At 37.0% G+C, this 25,608-nt stretch overlaps 1 protein-coding gene across 4 annotated transcripts in view; it reads right to left on the bottom strand.

The window, feature by feature from the left end:
- THEMIS (thymocyte selection associated) overlaps positions 1-25,608 on the bottom strand; it is a 203,454-nt gene that overhangs the window by 38,922 nt on the left and 138,924 nt on the right. For all 4 annotated transcript variants that reach the window (XR_004352617.1, XR_004352615.1, XR_004352616.1 and 1 more), the window contains exon 5: positions 10,679-10,832. Coding sequence is in view for 1 of the 4 variants with exons in the window: in XM_032651874.1 (XP_032507765.1) it covers positions 10,679-10,832 (154 nt within the window). In the remaining 3 variants the exon portion in view is untranslated. The remainder of the gene's footprint in view (positions 1-10,678; positions 10,833-25,608) is intronic.

The following is a 25,608-nucleotide window of genomic DNA, read 5'->3' as shown; positions in this document are numbered from 1 at the left end:
TAGAGAAGTGCCTTATGCTTTGTTTCCCATGATAAAGGAAAATCAGAGGTTTAAACATTAAGGTTGAGAGTGCCCTTGTCCCTGTGGTGAGCCACAGCCACCCCCTGACTCTGCAGGAGATCCTCCAACACTAGCAGAAAGAGCAATGATCTGATTCAGCTGAGAATCACCAGCAAAAATAGAAGCATTTAGCAGGAGAAGCTATTAAACACTGCTCTAGAGAAGGCACTAGTTAAACTAGCGTTTAAAAGAAGCCTGGGAGAAACCTTCAAGATGGCAGAGGAGTAAGACGTGGAGATCACCTTCCTGCCCACAAACACATCAGAAATACATCTACGTGTGGAACAACTCCTACAGAACATGTACTGAACGCTGGCAGAAGACCTCAGACTTCCCAAAAAATATATATATTTTTTCCTTTTTCTCTTTTTGTGTGTATGTGTATGATTCTTTGTGTGATTTTGTCTGTATAGCTTTGCTTTTACCATTTGTCCTACCTAGGGTTCTGTCTGTCCTTTTTTTTTTCAGTACAGTTTTTAGTGCTTGTTATAATTGGTGGATTTGTTTCTGGTTTGGTGGCTCTCTTCTTTCTTTCCTTTTTTTAAAATTACATTTAATTTTTTTATTTTTAATAATGTTTTATTTTAATAACTTTATTTTATTTATTTTCTTTCTTTCTTTCTTTTTTTCTCACTTTTCTTCTGAGCTGTGTGGCTGACAGGGTCTTGATGCTCTGGCCAGGTGTCAGGCCTGTGCCTCTGAGGTGGGAGAGCTGAATTCAGGACACTGGTCCACCAGAGACCTCCCAGATCCACGTAATACCAAACAGCAAAAGCTCTCCCACAGATCTCCAGCTCAGCACTAAGCCCAGGCTCCACTCAACGACCAGCAAGCTACACTGCTGGACACCCTATGCCAAAAAACTAGCAAGACAGGAGCACAACCCCGCGCATTAGCAGAGAGGCTGCCTAAAATCATAAAAAGGTCACAGACATCCCAAAACACACCACCGGATGTGGTCCTGCCCACCAGAAAGACAAGATCCAGCCTCATCCATCAGAACACAGGCACTAGTCCCCTCCATCAGGAAGCCTACACAACCCACTGAAACAACCTTAGCCACTGGAGGCAGACACCAAAACCAACGGGAACTACGAACCTGCACCTGCAAAAAGGAGACCCCAAACACAGTAAGTTAAACAAAATGAGAAGACAGAGAAACACACAGCAGATGAAGGAACAAGGGAAAAACCCACCAGACCAAACAAATGAAGACAAAATAGGCAGTCTACCTGAAAAAGAATTCATAGTAATGATAGTAAAGATGATGCAAAATCTTGGAAATAGAATGGAGAAAATACAAGAAATGTTTAACAAGGACCTACAAGAACTAAAGAGCAAACAAATAATGATGAACAACACAAGAAATGAAATTAAAAATTCTCTAGAAGGAATCAATAGCAGAATAACTGAGGCAGAAAATGGATAAGTGACCTGGAAGATAAAATAGTGGAAATAACTACTACAGAGCAGAATAAAGAAAAAATAATGAAAAGAACTGAGAACAGTCTTAGAGACCTCTGGGACGACATTATAGGAACCAACATTCAAATTATAGGGGTCTCAGAAAAAGAAGAGAAAAAGAAAGGGACTGAGAAAATATTTGAAGAGATTATTTCCTATATTCCTGCCCTAATATAGGAAAGGAAGTAGTCAATAAAGTCCAGGCAGGGCAGAGAGTCCCATACAGGATAAATCCAAGGGGAAACATGCCAACACATATTAATCAAACTATCAAAAATTAGATACAAAGAAAAAATATTAAAAGCAGCAAGGGAAAAACAACAAATAACATACCAGGGAATCCCCATAAGGTTAACAGCTGATCTTTCAGCAGAAACTCTGCAAGTCAGAAGAGAGGGGCAGAACATATTTAAACTGATGAAAGGGAAAAACCTACAACCAATATAACTCTACCCAGGAAGGATCTCATGCAGATTCAACAGAGAAATTAAAACCTTTACAGAAAAGCAAAAGTTAAAAGAATTAAGCACCACCAAACCAGCTTTACGACAAATGCTAAAGGAACTTCTCTGGGCAGGAAACACAACAGAAGGAAATGACCTACAATAACAAACCCAAAACAAGTAAGAAAATGGTAATAGGAACATACATATCAATAATACCTTAAATGTAAATGGATTAAATGCTCCAACCAAAAGACATAGACTGGCTGAATGGATACAAAAACAAGAGCTGAATATATGCTGTCTACAAGAGACCCAGTTCAGACCTAGGGACACATACAGAATGAAAATGAGGGGATGGAAAAAGATATTCCATGCAAATGGAAATCAAAAGAAAGCTGGAGTAGCAATTCTCATATCAGACAAAATAGAGTATAAAATAAAGACTATTACAAGGGACAAAGAAGGACACTGCATAATGATCAAGGGATCATTCCAAGAAGAAGATATAACAATTATAAATATTTATGCACCCAACATAGGAGCACCTCAACACATAAGGCAAAGGCTAACAGCCATAAAAGGGGAAATCAACAGTAACAGAATTATAGTAGGGGACTTTAACACCCAATTTCACCAATGGACAAATCATCCAAAATGAAAATAAATAAGGAAACACAAGCTTTAAATGATACATTAAACAAGATGGACTTAATTGATATTTATAGGACATTCTATCCAATAACAACAGAATACACTCTCTTTTCAAGTGCTCATGGAATATTCTCCAGGATAGATGATATCTTGGGTCACAAATCAAGCCTTGGTAAATTTAAGAATATTAAAATCGTATCAAGTATCTTTTCTGACCACAACACTATGAGACGAGATATCAATTACAGGAAAAAAATCTGTAAAAAATACAAACACATGGAGGCTAAATAATACATTACTAAATAACCAAGAGATCACTGAAGAAATCAAAGAGGAAATCAAAAAATACCTAGACACAAATGACAACGAAAACACAATGACCTGAAACCTATGGGAGGCAGCAAAAGCAGTTTTAAGAGGGAAGTTTATAGCAATACAATCGTACCTCAAGAAACAAGAAATTTCTCAAATAAACACCCTAACCTTACACCTAAAACAATCAGAGAAAGAAGGGCAACAACAACAAAAAAAAAACCCCAAAGTGAGCAGAAGGAAAGAAATCATAAATATCAGATGAGAAATAGATGAAAAAAATGATGGAAACAATAGCAAAGATCAATAAAACTAAAAGCTGGTTCTTTGAGAAGATAAACAAAATTGATAAACCATTAGCCAGACTCATCAAGAAAAAAAGGGAGAAGACTCAGATCAATAGAATTAGAAATGAAAAAGGAAAAGTAACAACTAACACTGCAGAAATACAAAGGATCATGAGAGATTACTACAAGCAATGATATGCCAATAAAATGGACAACCTGGAAGAAATGGACAAATTCTTAGAAATGCACAACCTGCCAAGACTGAATCAGGAAGAAATAGAAAATATGAACAGACCAATCACAAGCACTGAAATTGAAACTGTGATTAAAAATCTTCCAACAAACAAAAGCCCAGGACCAGATGGCTTCACAGGCGAATTCTATCGAACATTTAGAGAAGAACTAACACTGATCCTTCTCAAACTCTTCCAAAATATAGCAGAGGGAGGGACACTCCCAAACTCATTCTACGAGGCCACCATCACCCTGATACCAAAACCAGACAACGATGTCACAAAAAAAGAAAACTACAGGCCAATATCACTAATGAACATTGATGCAAAAATCCTCAACAAAATACTAGCAAACAGAATCCAAGAGCACATTAAAAGGATCATACAACATGATCAAGTGGGGTTTAGCCCAGGATGCAAGGATTCTTCAATATACACAAACCAATCAATGTGATACACCATATTAACTAACTGAAGAATAAAAACCACAAGATCATCTCAATAGAGGCAGAAAAAGCTTTCAACAAAATTCAACAGTCATTTATGACAAAAAAACCCTCCAGAAAGTAGGCATAGAGGGAACTTACCTCAACATAATAAAGGCCATAGATGACAAACCCACAGCCAGCATCGTTCTCAATGGTGAAAAACTGAAACCATTTCCTCTAAGATCAGGAACAAGACAAGGTTGCCCACCTTATTCAACATAGTTTTGGAAGTTTTAGCCACAGCAATTAGAGAAGAAAAAGAAATAAAAGGAATCCAAATCAGAAATGTAGAAGTAAAGCTGTCACTGTTTGCAGATGACATGATACTATACATAGAGAATCCTAAAGACACTACCAGAAAACTACTAGAGCTAATCAATGAATTTGGTAAAGTAGCAGGATACATAATTAATGCACAGAAATCTCTTGCATTCCTATTTACTAATGATGATAAATCTGAAAGAGAAATAAAGGAAACACTCTCATTTACCATTGCAACAAAAAGAATAAAATAACTTTTGTCTACCTAAGGAGACAAAAGACCTGTATGCAGAAGACCTGTATGCAGAAAACTGTAAGACACTGATGAAAGAAATTAAAGACCATACAAACAGATGAAGAGATATACCATGTTCTTGGATTGGAAGAATCAACACTGTGAAAATGACTATACTACCCAAAGCAATCTACAGATTCAATGCAATCCCTAGCAAACTACCAATGGCATTTTTCACAGATCTAGAACAAAAAATTTCACAATTTGTATGGAAACACAAAAGACCACGAATAGCCAAAGCAATCTTGAGAAAGAAAAATGGAGCTGGAGGAATCAGGCTCCCAGACTTCAGACTATACTACAAAGCTATGGTAATCAAGAGAGTATGGTACTGGCACAAAAACAGAAATATATATCAATGAAAGGATATATAAGATAGGACAGAAAGGATAGAAAGCCCAGAGATAAACCCACGCACATATGGTTACCTTATGTTTGATAAAGGAAGCAAGAATATACAATGGAGAAAAGACAGCCTCTTCCATAAGTAGTGCTGGGGAAACTGGACAGCTACATGTAAAAGTATGAAATTAGAACACTCCCTAACACCATACACAAAAATAAACTCAAAATGGATTAAAGACCTAAATGTAAGACTAGACACTATAAAACTCTTAGAGGAAAACATAGGCAGAACACTCTTTGACATAAATCACAGCAAGATCCTTTGTGACCCACCTCCTAGAGAAAGGGAAATAAAAACAAAAATAAACAAATGGGACCTAATGAAACTTAAAAGCTTTTGCACAGCAAAGGAAAATATAAATGAAATGAAAAGACAACCCTGAAAACAGGAGAAAATATTTGCAAATGAAGCAACTGACAAAGGATTAATCTCCAAAATATACACGCAGCTCATGCAGCTCAATATCAGAAAAATAAACAACCCAATCCAAAAATGGGCAGAAGACCTAAATAGACATTTCTCCAAAGAAGGTATAGAGATTGCCAACAAACACATGAAAGGATGCTCAACATCACTAATCATCATTGAAATGCAAATCAAAACTACAATGAGGTATCACCTCACACCAGGTGGAATGGCCATCATCAAAAAATCTACAAACAATAAACACTGAAGAGGGTGTGGAGAAAAGGGAACCCTCTTGCACTGTTGGTGGGAATGTAAATTGATACAGCCACTATGGAGAACATTATGGAGGTTCCTCAATAAACTAAAAATAGATCTACCATATGACCCAGCAATCCCACTACTGGGCATATACTCTGAGAAAACATAATTCAAAAGGAGTCATGTACCACAATGTTCCTTGCAGCTCTATTTACAATAGCCAGGACATGGAAGCAACCTAAGTGTCCATCGACAGATGAATGGATAAAGAAGATGTGACACATATATACAATGGAATATTACTCAGCCATAAAAAGAAATGAAATTGAGTTATATGTAGTGAGGTGGATGGACCTAGAGTCTGTCATACAGAATGAAGTAAGTCAGAAAGAGAAAAACAAATACCGTATGCTAACACATATATATGGAATCTAAAAGAAAAAAAAGAAAAAAATGTTTCTGAAGAACCTAGGGGCAGGACAGGAATAAAGATGCAGATGTACAGAATGGACTTGAGGACACAGGGAGGGGAAAGGGGAAGCTGGGATGAAGCGAGAGATTGGTATGGACTTATATATACTACCAAATGTAAAATAGCTAGTGGGAAGCAGCTGCATAGCACAGGGAGATCAACTCGGTGCTTTGTGACCACCTAGAGGAGTGGGATAGGGCGGGTAGGAGGGAGATGCAAGAGGGTGGAGATATGGGATATATGTATATGTCTAGCTGATTCACTTTGTTATAAAGCAGAAACTAACACACCATTGTAAAGCAATTATACTCCAATAAAGATGTTAAAAAATAAAAATAAGATTGAATTAAAGCTCAGTATGAAGACTTCTTTACCTTCCTATAAATGCATTCTTTCTTTCTAGCTTCCATCTTGACCTCGGTGAAGAGCTTTTCCATGGAGCTTGTTTCCTGTTACCTGTTTAATTTACCATAATAAGAATGTCCCTAAATGTCGTGAATCATTTCTATGTGGGTCTTACTTACAGGTGAACAACAGCGCCATGACTCTATGATATCAGAATAGGCCATGTAATCACATGCTTTCAGAAATGACAGGGCACAAAAATTTCCTGGGGTACCTCTTATTTTGATGAGGGAAATATAACTCAGAAAAATAAAATGGCCTGTGAAAGACTGCACATCTAGGATGTACAGAGCTGGGACTAGACCTTATGGTACCTGTTTTTGTTTTCTGGCCCAGGGGTCTTCTCACTACTTGACAAGTCTAATTAATGGAGGATGAGTCTAAAGATGTAAGAATAATTAGAATATAGTGGAAGCTTCAAAAGCAAGGAAATTCCATTAGAGAATGTTGATCAGGAGAATATAAAATTTACTAAGTAGACAACATTTATGTAGAGTAAAACCAAATAGGTAAATTTTAAAAGATTATCCTTTCGGGGCTTCCCTGGTGGTGCAGTGGTTGAGAGTCCGCCTGCCAATGCAGGGCCCATGGGTTTGTGCCCCGGTCCAGGAAGATCCCACATGCCGCGGAGTGGCTGGGCCCGTGAGCCATGGCCGCTGAGCCTGCGTGTCCGGAGCCTGTGCTCCGCAACGGGAGAGGCCACAACAGTGAGAGGCCTACGTACCGCAAAAAAAAAAAAAAAAAAAAAAAGATTATCCTTTCTGGCAAAGATCGCAGTTTCTAGATAGACACATAAAGAGGAAAAAAGAAAACGGCCTTCTATTTAGCCAGTCAGATCACCAGAAGCAATCTCTGCAATTAATGTGTGACCTACATAATAATCAGATCCTTCTCACAACTAAATGATAATCCTCTGATACCAAATGACTTTGGCTAAAGGAAGTCACCTTGCCCACAGTCATGCCCCCTTCTCAAAGGCAGCTGCTTCCAATGATCGACTGAAGCAGGGGCTATAAAAACCTGGTCCCCTCGCCTTAATACAAGACAACTCTGAAGAGCCACGCCAGCTCCAGAGCTCCCTGTGTGATCAGCTGAGGTCTTTCTTGTGACTCTATTATGATTTCACTTCTCCCTCTGTTCAGACCTGCTTTCGTTCCTCTGCCTTATGTGTTGTTCCTGAGAGTACTTCTCAATAAACTTTCCACTTGCAAGTTCATCCTGGGAACTGGACATAAAACAAACAGCTTAAAACAAACATTTGCACTTAACACATGTCATCTACCAACAATAGCACTGTCACTGATTAAACAGGGAAGCTCTGTGCTCTTCCTGAGCTACTGCAGCTGAGTTAAGGAGGGGAAGGGGTCCATTAGGGAGGCTCAGGGCTTCCATGTCTCTGCACAATTGTAGTGTTTCTTAGACTCAGAGGACTCAGTGACTCATCTCCAAAAGATTTCTAATCACTTCCCATATCCATAGAATTCATAGAGGAAATTCCCAAGAGGATACAGGTTCTCAAAGGAAAAAAGTACAGACAGAAACTCAGAGACTGCAAGAGCCACATCAGGTGGTCACAGCCAGCACTTTGCAAAATATACTGTCAGGAAGCAAATTTTTCCTTGGCCATCAACTCATAAATATGCAGAAGTTAATTAGCATAGCTATGATTCAACTGGAGTTTATTATGTACTATACTAACTTTAACCTATTTTATCTAAATCTAATGTAGTTGTCAAAATAGCCTATGGTGTAGCGCTATTACTAACCCAAGTTTACAAATAAAGAGATAGAGACATGGTACACAGCTGGCGAGTAGGGGAGCCAAGGTTTAAACCCAGCAGTCTTAAGTTCAGACTCCAAAAGTTAACCACTTAATCATCCTACTTTTAAAGAACTGTTCGTTTAGTAATTTAGTAAAACAAAATTTAGTAATTTAGTAAAACAACGTGCAGACTTAATAACAATGTTCCCCAAATAAGACATGGGCCTTGTTGAGTAAGCAGAGTGAATCAGGGACCCAGAGAGGAAGGTCACCCATGAGATCTGGTGAAGCATTTTCACCAGCTTCTTAACTGAAGAGGAGCTGGGAATGACAGCACCAATCCGGAGGTAGAGTTTCCTGTGCTCCTGGCTTCAACAGAGCAAACTCTCATTAGATAACATGTGTTCAGCCATTTACAGCGAATCTTCTAGTTGTCTATGGAGGATTTCAAAATGAAGACTTCCCTTTAGTATAATTATTAGATACATATCTGAGATGGTTCCACTTCATCTAACTGAAAGAATAAGGTCTGGGTGTCTAGAAGGAGCAAAACTGGAGATGCAGCTCCCCTGTCTTAATACGTTTTTTTTGTTTTGTTTTGCTTTGTTTTCTCTGTGATACGCCACAGAGCCTCTAAAACTGCCATTTTCATCCAAAGAGAATTTAGGAAATGACTGACTTATGTCTCAAATTTTAAAAGAGGAGAAAGCTCAGAAAGAGTATGATTTGCTTATCCTGAACTCCAAGGTGGTTAATGAATATTCACAGATGAGCTATCCATTCCAAGTACAGTAAATGTTAAGTACAGATCAAAAGAGGTTTTTTTAAATGAAGAAAATATATAATATTTCACAAGAAAAAAATGAATTTTGAAGAAGTATATTTCTGCTTTACTTTTGTATTTTTATATATGGAATTGTCATTCAATTATAACTCATAATGAAGATAGACTCTATAATTTATTGTAATTTCAAATGGGAAAGCAAGTGAAAATATTGCCCAGATCCACATACTAGGTAATTTTTAATAAATGCATGTTGAAATTAATGTAAGAAAGGAGATTTCACTTTACTCTCTTGAGTAAAGTTAGTAAGTCTTACTACTAACCATCACTACTAAGTGATGGTTAGTAGAACCATCACTTTAATTTCAGGTCCTCTTTTTTTCTTAAACCATCACTAATAGGCAATAGGTTCAAAGCAGTTTCTGCCCTGGTCTGTAACATACTCTGCACTATTCATTCAGAGCGCAAACTTGGGGCTGTCACATAGCATCCCAGCAAGATGCACACACAGGGGAAGATCAGATAATAAGTTTTCCTATGATTGAAACAAAAACTTTGATCTCAGCAATTGTATTATCTGGTACCTTTTAGGATCCATAATCTTAAGGAAAAAATAGTTTCCAATGAATTAATAACAGCCTGAGACTCAACACAGTGCAGTAATTTTCACTGCAGTAGTTGTTTCTTTTATAGTCACACTTGGTTAGTATTTGAAATTTGGAGGAATTGCAATATGCATGGTTTTCAAAGCCCTTTACAGAATTTCATTTTTATCATTCAGAAAGAGTCAATGAAAAGGCAATAAGAAAAGCTCTATGGGATATTTTTATAGCAGTGTCAGAAGCCAGTAAGTTAACTACATGAAAGAACCCAAATTGTACAGAGTTTCAGCAGAAACACTTCAGAGACTTTATATGTAGTATTTTGACTTTTACATGCCCTGGGAGGAAAAAAGAGTGCTGGCTACAAAATCAAATAAGGAGGGGAAAAGAACAAATCATATGCTTAAGAATAATTACAGTTTCAACTTATCTACAAATGAAATGTGAAGTTTTAAAGATAAAGTATAATGAAATTGAGCTTCTTTGGTGTGTTTAAAATATTGCCAAGAAAGAAAATTCTCATTTCCCGTGCTAACTCATCCAAGATTTCCACAATATGGAAGTTAGTCTGGGTAGCTTAATTGAATGATATCAACTTCTCCACAAGTCCATTTTCTCTTGTTTTGCTTTTAGTAGAGATGAAAAATATCAGATCGCCATCTCTATAAACTAAACTATTATAATTCAAGTCTGCATTAGGTCACTCACCTGACACTTTTAAAATTAAAAGCATCTCAATTATTTTGACCTCTTCTCAAGCCATTAAACCTTCTTGTTAATTTTAGCAAACATTTAAACATATTACTGCCATGATAATAAAAGCAATGTTAAAATAGAACACTTCCTTGGCCATGAAAACCATAAATGAGGAGAAAAATCTAATAACAGCAAACAATGAACAGACCTATCATCAGTATGAGTGCTTAATACTATGCTTCACTTAAAACTAAATTTCAGTGAGATTCGCAGGTCAGGTCCATCACTTTGACTACGTCATATATTCCAAATAAATGGCAGTAAGAAGCTGTACATTGCGCATCTGTCATAAAGGCAGTCAAAGCCAATATCATGTGGCTTAACGGACCTGTGGTTGCACTGGTGCCTGCTACTGCAGTTTTCCCAGTCTTTCTCTTCTCTTTCTCCAGATCAGCCAAATCATTTTGACAACCAACTGGTACTTTGGAATCCAGGCCAGCTTGACTTGAGTGCAGCTTCTTGGATCTGTCTACATGGAGACTCTGAAATGACATAGGCCGGGTGATTGATTTCACAAGTAAATTATCAGTCCAAACTAAATGTTTCCCGGAGGTAGGACAAGGATAAACATTTATCATATGGCAAGTTATTTCTGTATATCTGAAACAGAACATTCTATATGTCAGAGTGAGTTACAGATTATATCTTCATCAACCTATTTTGGTAATCTAGGTGTTGAATTTTTTAGGCAATCTAAGTGACTAAAATAAGAAGTCATCTCAGACACAGAATATCATCTTCAGAGACCATTTGTGTATATTACTTTCTTCTTGTGAAGCTTATAAAATATTTTTATTTACAACTTTTTCACTCAGTTTTTATTCTTATAGTTTGGTAATCCAGCATTTCATTACATATTACATAATTATTTATTATATAATGAACAGGATTCATTTGTATTATCTGTACCTTTTATATTATAAAACTAATCATAATATTTACTTTAAAATAACCCACATTTTTACCAGCGTTATACAAATTTGATAACGCTCCTCTAGTCAATTTTGGAATGATAATTCATCCTAACAATGAATTATTAAGGCAAAACATCAATGGACTCTAAAACACATCTCACATATAAGAAATGTCATCGTGTTTGATGTAGTACTGACATATTGTATTCTTCAAAAGAATCGTCAGATAGGAACAAACACGAAAGACCTAAAAAGGAAACTGAACTTTCAGCACACTGCTTCATAGCGAAATTCAGAATAGAAGTTTTTCAGTTTGAATCTGATTGCAAAATATTCAGATTCATAGAGTCAAAAGTAGCCAGTGGATTTTGGCCATCCACACTAGCCATTTTGGTTCACTAAAGGGTAGCATAATGAACAACTTTCCTTAAGTTTCTCTTACAGACTGTGTACAGCATTAAATTCATTAAATATTCATTAAAAGCTTGAATCAAAGGCTTTTAAAGCTTGGAAAGAGCCAATAAGGAAATTAGGGTCCAGAATGATTAAACAATTTACCCAAATTAATAGAATGAACAGTGCCACGCCTCAGGGATATGTCTCCCAACCCTTAGTCCAGTGCTCTTCCCATCACTCTGTGATCCATTTGTTCATTTATTCATTCAATGTGGTGGACCAGTTGCACTCATGGCCCCAATTCTTCACTTCTCTCTGTATACATGTCCTTTCTGTGTAATCTTGCAGTACCCTCCTACTGTGACTTTTGACTTGTTCATGTGACTTTTTCTGGACCAACGGAATACTGACACATGTGACACAGAGAGTTGAAAGATGCTTGCACAATTGCTTTTGCTCATTCTTGTCCTTCCCCTGTGCCATGAGAACACGCCTAGACTAGTCTTCTGGAGGTTGAGCAGGACAGAAAACAGAATCATGTTACCCTAGTCATCCAAGCTAAGACAACCAACAGCCAGAAGAGACTCAGATATTTGGGCAAACCCAACCCAGATCAGCTAAAACTAATTCAGGTCAGCTGAACCCCAGAGCCTCATGAAAAATGTGTTTTTTACTGGGTGCTGCTAAGTTTTTCTGGTGAGTATGCAGCATTGCGTGGCCATAGATAACTGGCACATCCAACAACCATTTATATATAGTATCCCAGACACTAGGAGTATTGTGAGAATATAAATATAACTTAGTCTCTAAATTGTTCAACTACAATTTCTTAAGCTGTTTAAGCAGAGATTAAGAGTGTGGTAAGTCATTTGTAGATAATTCTCAAATTCCTTCTTAAATGACAAAAGATGGAATCCTGACGGTACTACCAGGGACAACTCAAAAGATCAGAGTTTGAATGTTGATATTAACTAGAACTAACCCACTACGCTTGTTTACATTTGACTCATCTACAGCCCACAGAAAGCTAAGTCTATCACTTGATATGAATTTTTAAATTTATTGTCAAGCATGTACTATCACATAGCTTTGAAAAAAAATACTTTTCCTGATTTTGAATTAGATACTTTGGAAAAAGTATTATTATTTCAAGTTATTAGATGAGTATTAAATCATAGTTTCTCAATACTGAGCAATAAACTAGATTAAAGAAGGAATGTAGCTTCCTGCTTTTTCATACCAAATTCAATTGATGATATTAAGTGAGGAATTGAATGATATTAAGTGAGGAATTGAAATGTTAGAAAAAGTTCATGCAAATTATGTAATTTATAGTATATCCCAGACTTCAGAGAAGAAACGCAGAATTTAAATAAAATTGTTAAACCTGAAAGCTTAACATGAAAGGTTGAGGAGAGAAAATGAACTCTTGGTCAGAATGGATCAAGTATTGCAAAGGCCTGGTGTTTCTTGGTGCAAACCTCTGGCAGGTTGGACATTTTATTTATTTATTTTTTCTCTCCTTTTTTTTTTTTTTTTTTTCCTTTTTAACATGTTTATTGGAGTATAATTGCTTTACAATGGTGTGTTAGTTTCTGCTTTATAACAAAGTGAATCAGTTATACATATACATATATCCCCATATCTCCTCCCTCTTGTGTCTCCCTCCCACTCTCCCTATCCCACCCCTCTAGGTGGACACAAAGGACCAAACTAATCTCCCTGTGCTATGTGGCTGCTTCCCACTAGCTATCTATTTTACATTTGGTAGTGTATATATGTCCATGCCACTCTCTCACTTCGTCCCAGCTTACCCTTCCCCCTCCCGTGTCCTCATCTCCATTCTCTACGCCTGTGTCTTTATTCCTGTCCTGCCCCTAGGTTCTTCAGAACCATTTTTGGTTTTAGATTCCATATATATGTGTTAGCATACGGTATTTGTTTTTCTCTTTCTGACTTGCTTCACTCTGTATGACAGACTCTAGGTCCATCCACCTCACTACAAATAACTCAATTTCATTTCTTTCTATGGCTGAGTAATATTCCATTGTATATATGTGCCACATCTTCTTTATCCATTCATCTGTCAATGGACACTTAGGTTGCTTCCACGAGGTTGGACATTTTATAATATTAGCATTTAATGCTAATATTAGCCTATTAGCATTTCAACAATTAAAAATCCCACTTTGCTAGAGGTAGTCCCTACATTCTGGTCTCCTCTAGTGAAGCTCTGTCAGGCTTTCCAGGCTCTTCTTTGCTTTAGTTATTACAGCCAAGCTCCTGTTCCCAGGCCCTAGTGAGGCAGTCATCTCTTAAGCTACTAACCCTGACACGTTCTCTAATCCTTGTTTCCTTAGCCCTTCCCTCCAGGTCCCTGAGTCTTCAAACCATCTCCAGGTATTGATTTTCTGCTACAATAAAATTCCCATAATGCTCCATTTTTTACTGCCAATTGCTCTCCACTGAGCACCAGTTCCCCGCCCCACCCCACCTCCCACTCTGCCCCCGTCTCTCTCTCCCTCTCTTCTCTCGTATCTCTCAGATTCTTCCACTGTGCCTTTGGAAATTTCACCGCATAGTTAACTTTCTTTCAGAACATTTCCTCTACCTTCCAACCTTGACTAAAATTCCACTCTCCACTGAGGACAGCACTTCTGTTGCAAATGAAGATGGCTGCTTATTCCTCAACACCCTAGATACCCTCAGGCTGATGATACTCTGGCACCTAGTGCTGTCCATTGCATCCTTAACTCCTTTCAAAAAATCCCTGCTGCTTTGACATTCTTGCCATCTAGCTATGCACTATCTCCTTTATTGTTGGTATCATTTACCTACTAATCGCTAGTCACAATTCATCCTTCATAAAAAGACTGGATTATTGTTTTCTCTTCTAGCCCCATGATCCTGAATGATGTTCACATCTACACAAACATTCCATTCAACACCTTGACTGGATCTCCTTATTACAAATGAACTTTTCATTTCTCTACCTTAGCCTTTCACACCCAGAGTCAAGTCTGAAACCTGACATAACCTGAACATTTTCCACTTTCAAAATCACTAAATGTCCTCCTCTCTCACCTAATCTCCTGTCCTCAAGTAGAGTGTCTCTCTCTCTACTACAGCAAATGCTCTCACTTCCTAGAGTGCTTTCACCAAGACTATACTTGGATCTCATTGGGACCTCAGATCCACTAGTGTTCTAGAATCTTTTCCTATTTTTCTCTACATAGCATCCATCCTAGTTCTAAAACTGAAGTCTGGTCTGTAATCTGTCAGACTTTACCTTTTTCCCATCAGCAGTATATGCTGTGTCTAGTCACCTCCCTATGCTTGGCTTCTGACCAATCATTCTTAGTCTTTTTTGCTGGTTCAACCTCCTTTACCTAAACATTGACTGTAAAAGTTTCTCAAGGTTTTGTTACTGACTCAGCTTCCTTTTTACCACCCCTAGGTAATCCCAACAATCACGTGGCTTAATTTACCATCTACTGTGTATGTTTATGATTCCAGGGGTGGGTGGGGAGAGATTTATGAAATGGGATGAGGCAGGGGTTTGTATGCCATGACAAGCACTCTGGACTCCAATTCTAATGTCCTTTAGCTCTACAATCCCACCCCTCTCCCCTCCTGTCTTGTGGCTCAGCTATTTCATTTGCCTAGAACATTGTTCACTAACTCTTCTTCCTTAATTTTACTGAGTGCGGGGCTCCTACAAGTTTCTCCTCAGCAATTTTCACAAATGCAATTAAATAATACCTGGTTTAATGTTTAGTGTCTATCTTCTGATTAAAAGAGAAATCCACTGAAAATAAAGACTATGTCTTTCCTATTCACCATTCTTAGTCCCTATTTCAGCATTTAAATATAGTAAATATTAAATAGCTATATATTAAATGAATGAAGAAATGCATGAATAATATACAGACTTAATTTTTATGACTTTTAAAGAAAAAGAGGCCAGCTTATCAATGACCAATACATAGTCACATGTTCATATGTTAGGAGTGATAGCCACTCACTCCTAACAGTAAAACTTATTATATAGTCGAAAGGCACACACATTTTTAACTTCTTTTATCCATTAAAAAAACACACCACAAATCCCATGCTTTTAAATGAACTCATTGCTGCAATCATTGCAACCACTATGGTTATGTAACATCCCATACATATGTCTGATTCAAGTTAGACTGGTCACTCTCTATGGAAATTATAAATCAAATAATGGTGATGCCAGGGAAAGTGAGAACTTAAGAACAGAGTGTGTATACACATATTCCTGAGGCATGAGATTGTGGCCTGATAATAATAGAAGCAATAAAACCCTCTGTCAGGCACTGCTGCAGTGATGTCAAGCTTTCAACCTGAAGATCAAGTCCATAGAAAAATGAGAAAAATAAGATGTGTGCAAAGGATAGAGAGGAACACAGATAAATTTGAACTGGCAGGCCTCGGACCTTTGTGACCACTCTATAGTACTTGAAAAATAGATCCTGTTCATTTTGTGTAATTTCCATTTAACTTGTCATTAGAAATGAGTCATTAACATCCTGTCTGCTAATATAAAATGACTATTAAATTATTTTTCATGTTATTCTTGGCTTGGAGTTTGAGTACGGCTTTTAGTGTTCCTGCTGAAAGCAATGATCCAATTACAAGGTACTGGATATTTTCCTCATGTACAAAGAAAGGAACAAATAAACACTGCCCCAAAAAAGTCAACCTAGATGTCTATGAAAAACATTGAAAGACTTTTTCAAATCTATCTTTCATCTCATACCTCAGGCCATGTTGTTGGGTAAAAATTACCCTTTTCCAAACAATTTATTGAGATTCCCAGTTCATGATTACATTCACTTTGTGTCTTTTCTCCCCAAGGGCAAATAAGGTTTGCTTTTCAAACTTAGAAAGCCATATAGGGACTGTCTTGGCCCAGGGACTAAACATCATCCTCATTTAAAATGACATGAAGTATCCCAGATAATGTACTTTACTTTTTACTTTGCAAAAAGTCAATCACTCTCCTAACAGACTAAAAAAAGTGACCTCCTTCTCTGCTTATATAAACAACTGCTCCTTTCCACTGCCTGTACTTTTTCATTTCAGAGTAGTGAATGCAAGGGATAGCTGAGAAGAAATTTCAAATGATATTCAGGAAAAAATTTCTCATGAACTTTCTTCCTCAGAATTAAATTCTACTTAAGACAAAAACAATAGTTACAATAATTCAGAGCCTATACATTAAAATAAAGGATCAAAATCCAACCACAAGAAATACAGGTTTGCTGTGCACAATCAAATTATCATTCCGGGAGAACATGTAATCCTCGATATAGTCTTTTTTTTTTTTTTTTTTTTTTTTTTTTTTTTTGCGATATGCAGGCCTCTCGCTGTTGTGGCCTCTCCCGCTGCGGAGCACAGGCTCCGGACATGCAGGCTCAGCGGCCATGGCTCACGGGCCCAGCCGCTCCGCGGCATGTGGGACCTTCCCGGACCGGGGCACGAACCTGTGACCCCTGCATTGGCAGGCGGACTCCCAACCACTGCGCCACCAGGGAAGCCCCTCTATATAGTCTTTCTAATGTGTGTGTGTGTGTGTGTGTGTGTGTGTGTGTGTGCACGCATGTGTTTTCTGTTTTGTTTGTTATATGGTTGAATCACCATAAATAATTTAGAAGGTTATCAAGTGGTTTAGAAAAAGTAATAAATTCTCATTGTGCACTATACAGATTCAATTAAATGGAGACAAATGTTTGGGTTTTTTTTCTGAGGAAAATATTAAATATTAAACAAGCAAGACTATAAACTGAAAAATAATCTAAAATTGATCAATCTATATAAATAGTCCTCTCTTTCAGACAATAATCCGAGGCTTCACACAATTATGCATGTATACAAATTAACTGCCCTTTCTGCAAAGAAAACATTCTTCATACCAATTGAAAGAGACTGCTTTTGAGCTTCCTCCGCCCAATTCCAAAGACAAGCCACCTTTGACACCGTTCCTGTCCCTTCCAGCCTTAGGTTGTTTGCGGGCAGTGGGTGGGAGGGCATGGGAGTTGCCCAGGCCTGTAGTAGGCAGGCCTCATTTCTTCAGCCCATCAGAAGACCATCTCCACCTTTCCCGTTCCCAGAGCTTCAGGCTGTGGCCTTCCTGGGTGAGACCCTTTGCTGGCATCACTTACGCTCCTCAGCCAGGGCTCTTCCCCCCTCAACCATGCACACCTTCTTCTTCCGTTGGGATCACACTGGCCGGGCTCTGAGCTGGCGACTGACTGGGGGCCTCAGCAACAGTCCCAGGTGCATGCATGTGGCTTGACACTTAGATGCTCTTGCACCTAATTGTGATTACCAGGTGGGACCAAGCCCCCTTTTCCCAGCCTGCTGCATGTATCATCAGAAGCTCAGACATTTAAAAGAGTTGGGGTTTTCTATTTGCCTTGCCCTTTCCTTTGGGTCAGAGAAGAGACAATTGGCCCACGGAAAAGAAAGATGCCTGTATCTGCTTCCCTGATAAGAGATGAGAACCTTCCATCTCTGCCCTTCAAGGACCTCCTCTTCCTGCTAGACTTGCTGAGACAAGATCCAAAGAAGACTATCCCTTTTGGAACTGTGATTAGAGATCTTATCACCCACCATACATCATACATCACAGATTATACGATGTTTTCTGGGAAAGAAGCCCTTCATTTACTATTAAGCCTACTTTAAACCTTTAAGTCTACTTTCAAAGACCTGTTTCCAGAACATATTATGTACTAAAGGAAGATATTATAACTACTCACATATTTCAGTTGCACTGTTCTCTCTTTGCTGAAAACTGGCAACTAGACAATTTGACATCTAGAAGTCCCACCATCCTGATGTGATGTTGATTTGGCCGCTGCCTTGGGAAAAATCAAATCCTAGCTTCAAATGCAAGAAGAACTCAATATAATCACACACCTTGATTGAAAGAAATTTAAGAATTTTCCTCCAGACTCTCAGGGCAGAGAACCTCTTTACACTGTTCTGTCAAGCTCAATTCAATCTACTTCTTGCCACTCTAATATTCTATGAATTTAGCCAAAGATGAAATGGACACTTGAGGTAAATGCTTAACCAACATATCTTTATTTTAAAATAAGGTCAGAAGAGACAGCTAACCTATACATTTGTTATTCTTAAGGAAATAAATGAGAAGTCTGGCTGCCCTCAAAGATGTTTGCCTCATTAGATAATGGACAAGTGTGCAAAAACGTTTGCTATTTTAGAGCTGCTGTGACAAGTGCATCCCCTACAAAATACCAAGGTTGCCTTACTTATAGCGTTGCTGTTATGAACACTGGAATAGCTCTTTGTGTATAAATAAATTTTCTTCTTTTTCTTTATTTTGCCTTCCTGAAAATTTTAAAAGTATTAATTCACATGGTTATTATTTATAACTTTCATGGCTCCTATCTTTTTTTTTTTTTTTTTTTGCAGTACGCGGGCCTCTCACTGCTGTGGCCTCTCCCGTTGCGGAGCGCAGGCTCCAGACGCGCAGGCTCAACGGCCACGGCTCACGGGCCCAGCCTCTCCGCAGCATGTGGGATCTTCCCGGACCGGGGCACGAACCCACATCCCCTACATCGGCAGGCGGACTCTCAACCACTGCGCCACCAGGGAAGCCCCATGGCTCCTATCTTAATTGGAAAATCTTAACTCTTAGACTCTGTAAGGGTAATTTGTGGCCAAAGGGCAGGAAAATTAATCTTAATTTGAATTGGAGAACAGAAATTCCAGCAACATAAATTATGTGACACACTTTTTTTGTTTAGATTAGTTTTTGGTGAAATTAGTTTTGAATCAGTAGACATATGAATAGCATTTGAAAAATGTCCAGCAGAGCAATGCTTGCTGCAGATGGCAGATGGGAACTGCAGTGTACCATATAATAGTTCTGTATCTATAAAAAGAATTCTAAATTCATTTCTTAAAAATTACATTTGAAATCATTTTAACCTTCTGGGTGTTAGAACACAGACTTTCACATGAGTCTCTGAAAGGCATCCATCCTGGCAACCTGATTTAAAGCATTGCTATACTATTATTTGAGCTAGCAACAATTTTGTTGAGTACAATTTACTATTTCTTCAGCTATTTGCATTATATGAAATGTTAAATGGCATTCTTGCCATCAAAGTGTTGCTAAAATGTAAAAATCCCCTGCTATCGTGAACAAGAGACCAACATAGATGTAGTCCTTAAACGCTGCTTCCCACCTCCTCACCTCAAGCCTGGCAACATTCCTTTGAAACCCTTTCCCATGAAGGCTGCTTTTCTGACCTCTTTCTACTCACACACCCTACTCCCCAACCCCTTTATAAAGCATTGTCTGGCACCACCATCCAACAACTTCTCTAAATTTCTACACAGTCCTGGCATGACCCTTCCATCATCTCCAGGATCCTCTCCCACTTTGCTCACAATGCCCTCTTCAGCTCCTGTCCTGCTCTTTGCCATCCCTCTACCAGCATGACGTCAGAGGACTTTCATGTTCACACCTCTGTGGAACTTTATTTTCTACTCTTTTTTAACCTCTTGTAAGTACAGTCAGAACTTGGACTTCATTGTTCCTCAGAATTTCTCCATCATCAAGATCTTGAGTTCTAGCACTCTCTTCTGTGCTCACACTTGCTTAGTTAGCCCTGTTCTTTCCTCTCAGTCTTCAAGTCACTTAACTCTATCAGCCTCCTCCTTGCCTCACTTGTTTTCCTACCCTAGGGGTCCTTAGAACCCACATGTTAATAGTTTTCTCACTGTGGTTGTGAGATTCTCATTTTCCATTCCACTCTCTTTGCCAATCCCTAATAGTCACTTTCTGTTCTCTCACTCACAAAGAGGTAGCTCATTGCTGGTTTAAAAAAAAAAGTCTTATAATTTTCCTATTTGTCTCTGACATAAGTTCATGTTGCCTGGTGACATCGGGTCCTCAGTGTTGCTCAGTAATCTGAGGATCTCTGCTTCAGTTCCTTGTGAGGCATCCATAGATGATGTTCCAAAATCTTTTCTTCCTTTATCAAGCTCACAGTTGCAACCTGGCATTCCTCAATCATAGGACGTTATGTAATCACTTAATTTATTGATATCATGGCCATCTGAAATCAATTTCCACAGCTTTCTTGTCTTTTCTTAGAAAGTCACTTAATCTCTTCTTCTTTCTGACTTACAAAGCATCCTGCCCTCTTTATAAAGTAAGTGCCTCTTCCTCTGACTGTGACCCTTTCTCTCCCACTTTGCCCTTGACTCAATTACTCTGCCCACTTCTACTGTATTCTCTGACTCTGCCTCTCCATTTCTTCATTCATTTTCTGCCAAACTTTAGTGAGAGTGATCTATTCTTACTGCTCCTTTTCCTTCCCTCCCACTTACGTATTAACTGGTATTTACTGCATGGAATCTGGTTTCTGTTCCTACCACTTGATTTAAAATATTTTCACCAATAACTTTCTAATCATCAGTCCTATAACCCACGGCCTTTATTCAGACCTCGTGGTTCCTGAGCTTTCGGCTGCACATAACTGTTAACCACCTCACATTTTTTAAATACGTTTTCCCCTCGGTCTCCAGAAACACTGTACTCTGTTGGATCCTCGTTCACTCATCTCTTTCTCCATCTTTTCTCTTTCCTACCAGCCTCTAAATCAGTGATCTCTAAACCATTCTGATCACGTGTTCATAACAAAAAAAATTTAAGTATAAAACATAAATTTGATGCATGTGCCAATACATAAAAGTACATATAGTTATGTGTATTTACTCTACTAGTGCATCACATGCATTATAAAACTCAAAGCAGAAACTTTAAAAATAATAAAGTTGAAATAAAAATATTTTAAGCAAAATTTTATTTCATTTATTAATAATACTGAGAAAAATGATTGAATAGTTTTCATTATTTTCTAAATCTTGGTTTAACACTTTGTGTTATAGCAATTCAATTGTTTCCTTCACAATCCAGTTGATTTATAAACTGAGTTTAAATGGTTAAACTGAGTATAAACCACAGAAAATGATGCTTCACAAAAATACCTGGATCCGAATGGGAAAAGTACATTGTTAATCGCTCTCACTAAATCATGAGGCATATTTTTCAACAATGTCTACTAATTGTAAACATTGATAATGCAATGCATTATCATATCATAATGCAATGCAAAGATAATGTTGAAGTTAGCTAGTAACACCCTATCTTCCCTAATGTACAGTTGTTTTTTAAAAACTAAACAGATTTGAGTTGATAGTTAACTAATTAATATTTTAACTATTGTGTTCAAAACCCACTGAAATTCTTTGGAAGAATTAGTAAATGGTTAAAAATTTTGTTTCTAAGTTTTTAAAGTTTGTAAGGTGAGAGGTTTTATATGTTGCACATTGTTTTCAGGAATGAAAGCACATAGCATTGAGAAATATTTCAGAACAATACACTTTTAAAATCTTCATTATAGATGATTCTTTTATGACAGTTATTTTTTGTCCTTTTAATTGAAGGGCCAGCTCAATTGTGAACGTGTGTGTGTATTCCTCTAGGTTACAGATTACCGACAGGCACTTGGAGTCATGGATTAGGTAGGCAAATTTGAACACTTGACTTTTGTAAAATAAATCTTAATACTAATAATCTTCAATTTTGGAAAAAATAATTTGTCATAATTTATAAATAAATCTTTATATGGCACAAGAGAATGTCATAATCATTCCCCACCTCACAAAGTTTAATGAGGATACTACTATATTTTTTACTTTTGTTTCTATAAACTAACCATATTCAAAACATCCTGCAGGACTTTGTAAACTTTTGGCTACAATTTCTTTGCTATAGTAACTTGCGTATAATGACACTGGGAATGCATTTCATATGTGGATTCATCACTCTAACCTTCCTGTAGGATCACTTTTAAAACTTCTAGACAAGGCAGCTCCTCTATCAACTAGTTGGACTTTGTTCACCCATAAATCAATGCTTTCACTAAAGAAATTATTAAGGTATAGAATCATGGCTTCTCCAATGCATCAAAAAATACTTTATGGGTTTTATTACTGAAGCACTATCTAGCAAAAATAATAAACACGCATGTCAGGAAAAAACTGAACTCTCTTGCAACTTTATAGAAAATCTCCCTCACTGAGTCATTTGTTTGTACAAATAATAATAATAGCTAACATTTATTTTGTGCTTACTAAGTGTCAGGCACTATTCTATGCCTGTTACATGTATTAGCATAGTGAAATCTTCAGCATTTTTTGTCTATACATCTTCTAAGAGTATTTTCATAAAATGAAATGGTTTTAATTTGTCACCATATTGCTTCTTTGTATTACATTAGTCATTTTTAGGAAGAACTAGTTTACACAATAATATGTAATTCTTTTCTTTACTACTATTGGAAAAACTCAAAAGAGTTAATATTAGTTTTAGTGAACTTTAAATATAATGAAGTACTGGATTTAGAATAACATAATTATAAACAGCACTGACTACAGACAATTGTCTTCATATTCTTACTGCTTAGTTTTAAAATATATTGTTAATCACTAAGGTTTCATTTTCTCAGTTGCTAATGTCACATAACACAGTACAAAATATGGTGAAGTTCGTTGTCGCTTAGAGTGGTTGTAAATCCTTATTTCAATCTTTTTGATAATTTCAATTTTTTGGCTGACATCTTGATGGGGATGATTAATTCATCTTCTTTTTTTTTTCCTTTCAATGTGGCTGATGGAGAAATATTAGAAGTGTGAAAATTGTCAGTTCTATTTTTTGTTTTGCTTACATTATAAGTATAATATTTTAATAAATTTATTTACTAAGGTATATAATACTCTCAGAAAAATGCACACATAATGACAGCTCAATGACTTGATACAGATTGGATGCACCTATGTAACCACTACCACCTATGTAAGATCTGAAAATAGAATGTTAATAGCACCTCAGCAGCTCCCTCATGCCCCAACCCACTCACATTTCCAATTCCTCTTCTCCAAAGCTAAACACTATCTTGATTTCTAATATCATAGATTAGTTTTCTTTCTTGTCTGGAAACTTATATACTGTGAATAACAGAGTATATCCTCTTTTGTGGCTGGATTCTTTCTTTTTATCCATAACTTCATAGAGTATACTGTTGTATGAATATACCAAAATTTATTTATGTACTCTACTATTGAAGAACATTAGAGCTGTTTCCAGTTTTTAGCTATTACAAATAATACTGCTATAAATATTCCAATGCATGTCTTTTTGTGCACATATATACACGTTCCTTCTGGGTGCACATATACATACATTTCTGTAGGCACATAATTGTTAGGTCATAGAGGGTGTGTATGACCAGCTTTAGCAAGTAGATCTTGCAAAATGATTTCCCACATTCTATTCTTATAAGGAGTATATGAGTTTCAGTTTCTCCATATTCTTGCTAAGATTTGGTACTGTCAGTTTTTTTTACCACTCTGTGATTCTGTAGTGTTATCTTACAGTGGTTTTAATTTACATTTTCCAGATGACTAATGAGATTAAACTGTTCTTCAGTGTTATATTGGTCATTGTGAAGTACCTATTTTGTGAAGTAAACATTCAAGTGTTTTGCCCATTTGCTCTATTGTGCTGTCTGTATTTTTGTCATCGATTGGTAAAAGTTTTTTATATACTCTGAATACAAGTCTTTTTTACTATCCCTTATTTATTTTATAAATAGACTTCCTCACTCTGTAGCTTATCTTTTCACTCTTTTAATGGTGTCCTTAGTAGTATAATCTTTAATCTACAGTATTTTTTCTGTAATTTAAAAAAATTGTCCATTTTGTGAGATTTGGTTTTGTTGAAACTGGAAAATACAGTTTTCAAATACCTTGACCAGGTTTATCAAATCTGCAGTGTAGTGCAATTTCCTGAAATCAAGGGTGCCACTGTGTACCTAGGCAGGGTCCCATCTTAGGGATACCCACTCTCTGGAAACAGAAACAAGATCCAGTGGCCAGAATTGCTCTATAATTTAACAATGATCATCAACAGCTACTAACTTTATAAAAACAAAACAAAACAAAACAAAACCCCCCAAAACAAAAGACAACCAGATGTTATGTATCTCTTGCTAGAAATACGTAGCACTTTTTATAGAGTAGTCTTTCCAAAAACTCAAATCTGTATCTTTCGAGCTTCAAGATTCAACTATCAATGCACAAGAAAACACATCAGAACATCTTGAAAGGAAGCCCACTCACAGGCAAAGCAATCTTAGAATGTATGACATCTAGAACATATTTCATCTAGAATATATCACATGTGGTAGATCAGGAAAAAAAAAACAAACTGATATACAGAAATCCTAAGTGAAGTGTAAGAAATCTAAAAATAGAAGGTTTTGGAAAACAACAAAGGGCCCTAAAATATCACAGTTGATTCCAGTTTCTACACAAGTTGCTCTATGTAACTGGCAAAAGAAAATGCATTTCCACTCCTGCTTCCCAGCAACCACAGGGAAACAATCAGCAAACTTCATGCTGTGGAAAACTATAGAACTAACCCAGTTTCTCCAACAAGTTGAGAAAAAAACAGGAAGAAATCTATAGATTAAAAGAGACTTGAAAACATATCATTCAATTGCAATGTATACACCTTATTTAGATCCTGATTCAAACTGTAAGAAAACATTTATGAGACAACTAGGCAAATTTGAATTCTAACTTGATATTTTATAACATTAAGGAGTTATTGCTAATGTTTTCAGGTATGACAACGATATTGTTTGTTCTAAGAATCCTTACATTTTAGAGATATCCACTGAAGTATTTGCTGATGAAATTAAGTAAAATTATTTTTTTCCCCTCTCCAAAATATCAGTGGGGCTGAAGAGTGAGGGATATAGGTGAAAAAAAATTTGTCTTGAGTTGGTAGTTGATGAAGCTGGGTGAGGGA

Source organism: Phocoena sinus, chromosome 12 (assembly GCF_008692025.1).
Source record: "Phocoena sinus isolate mPhoSin1 chromosome 12, mPhoSin1.pri, whole genome shotgun sequence".
Lineage (NCBI taxonomy): Eukaryota > Metazoa > Chordata > Mammalia > Artiodactyla > Phocoenidae > Phocoena > Phocoena sinus.
Note: the sequence above shows the minus strand (reverse complement) of the source record. Positions and strands in the feature narration are given on the sequence as shown.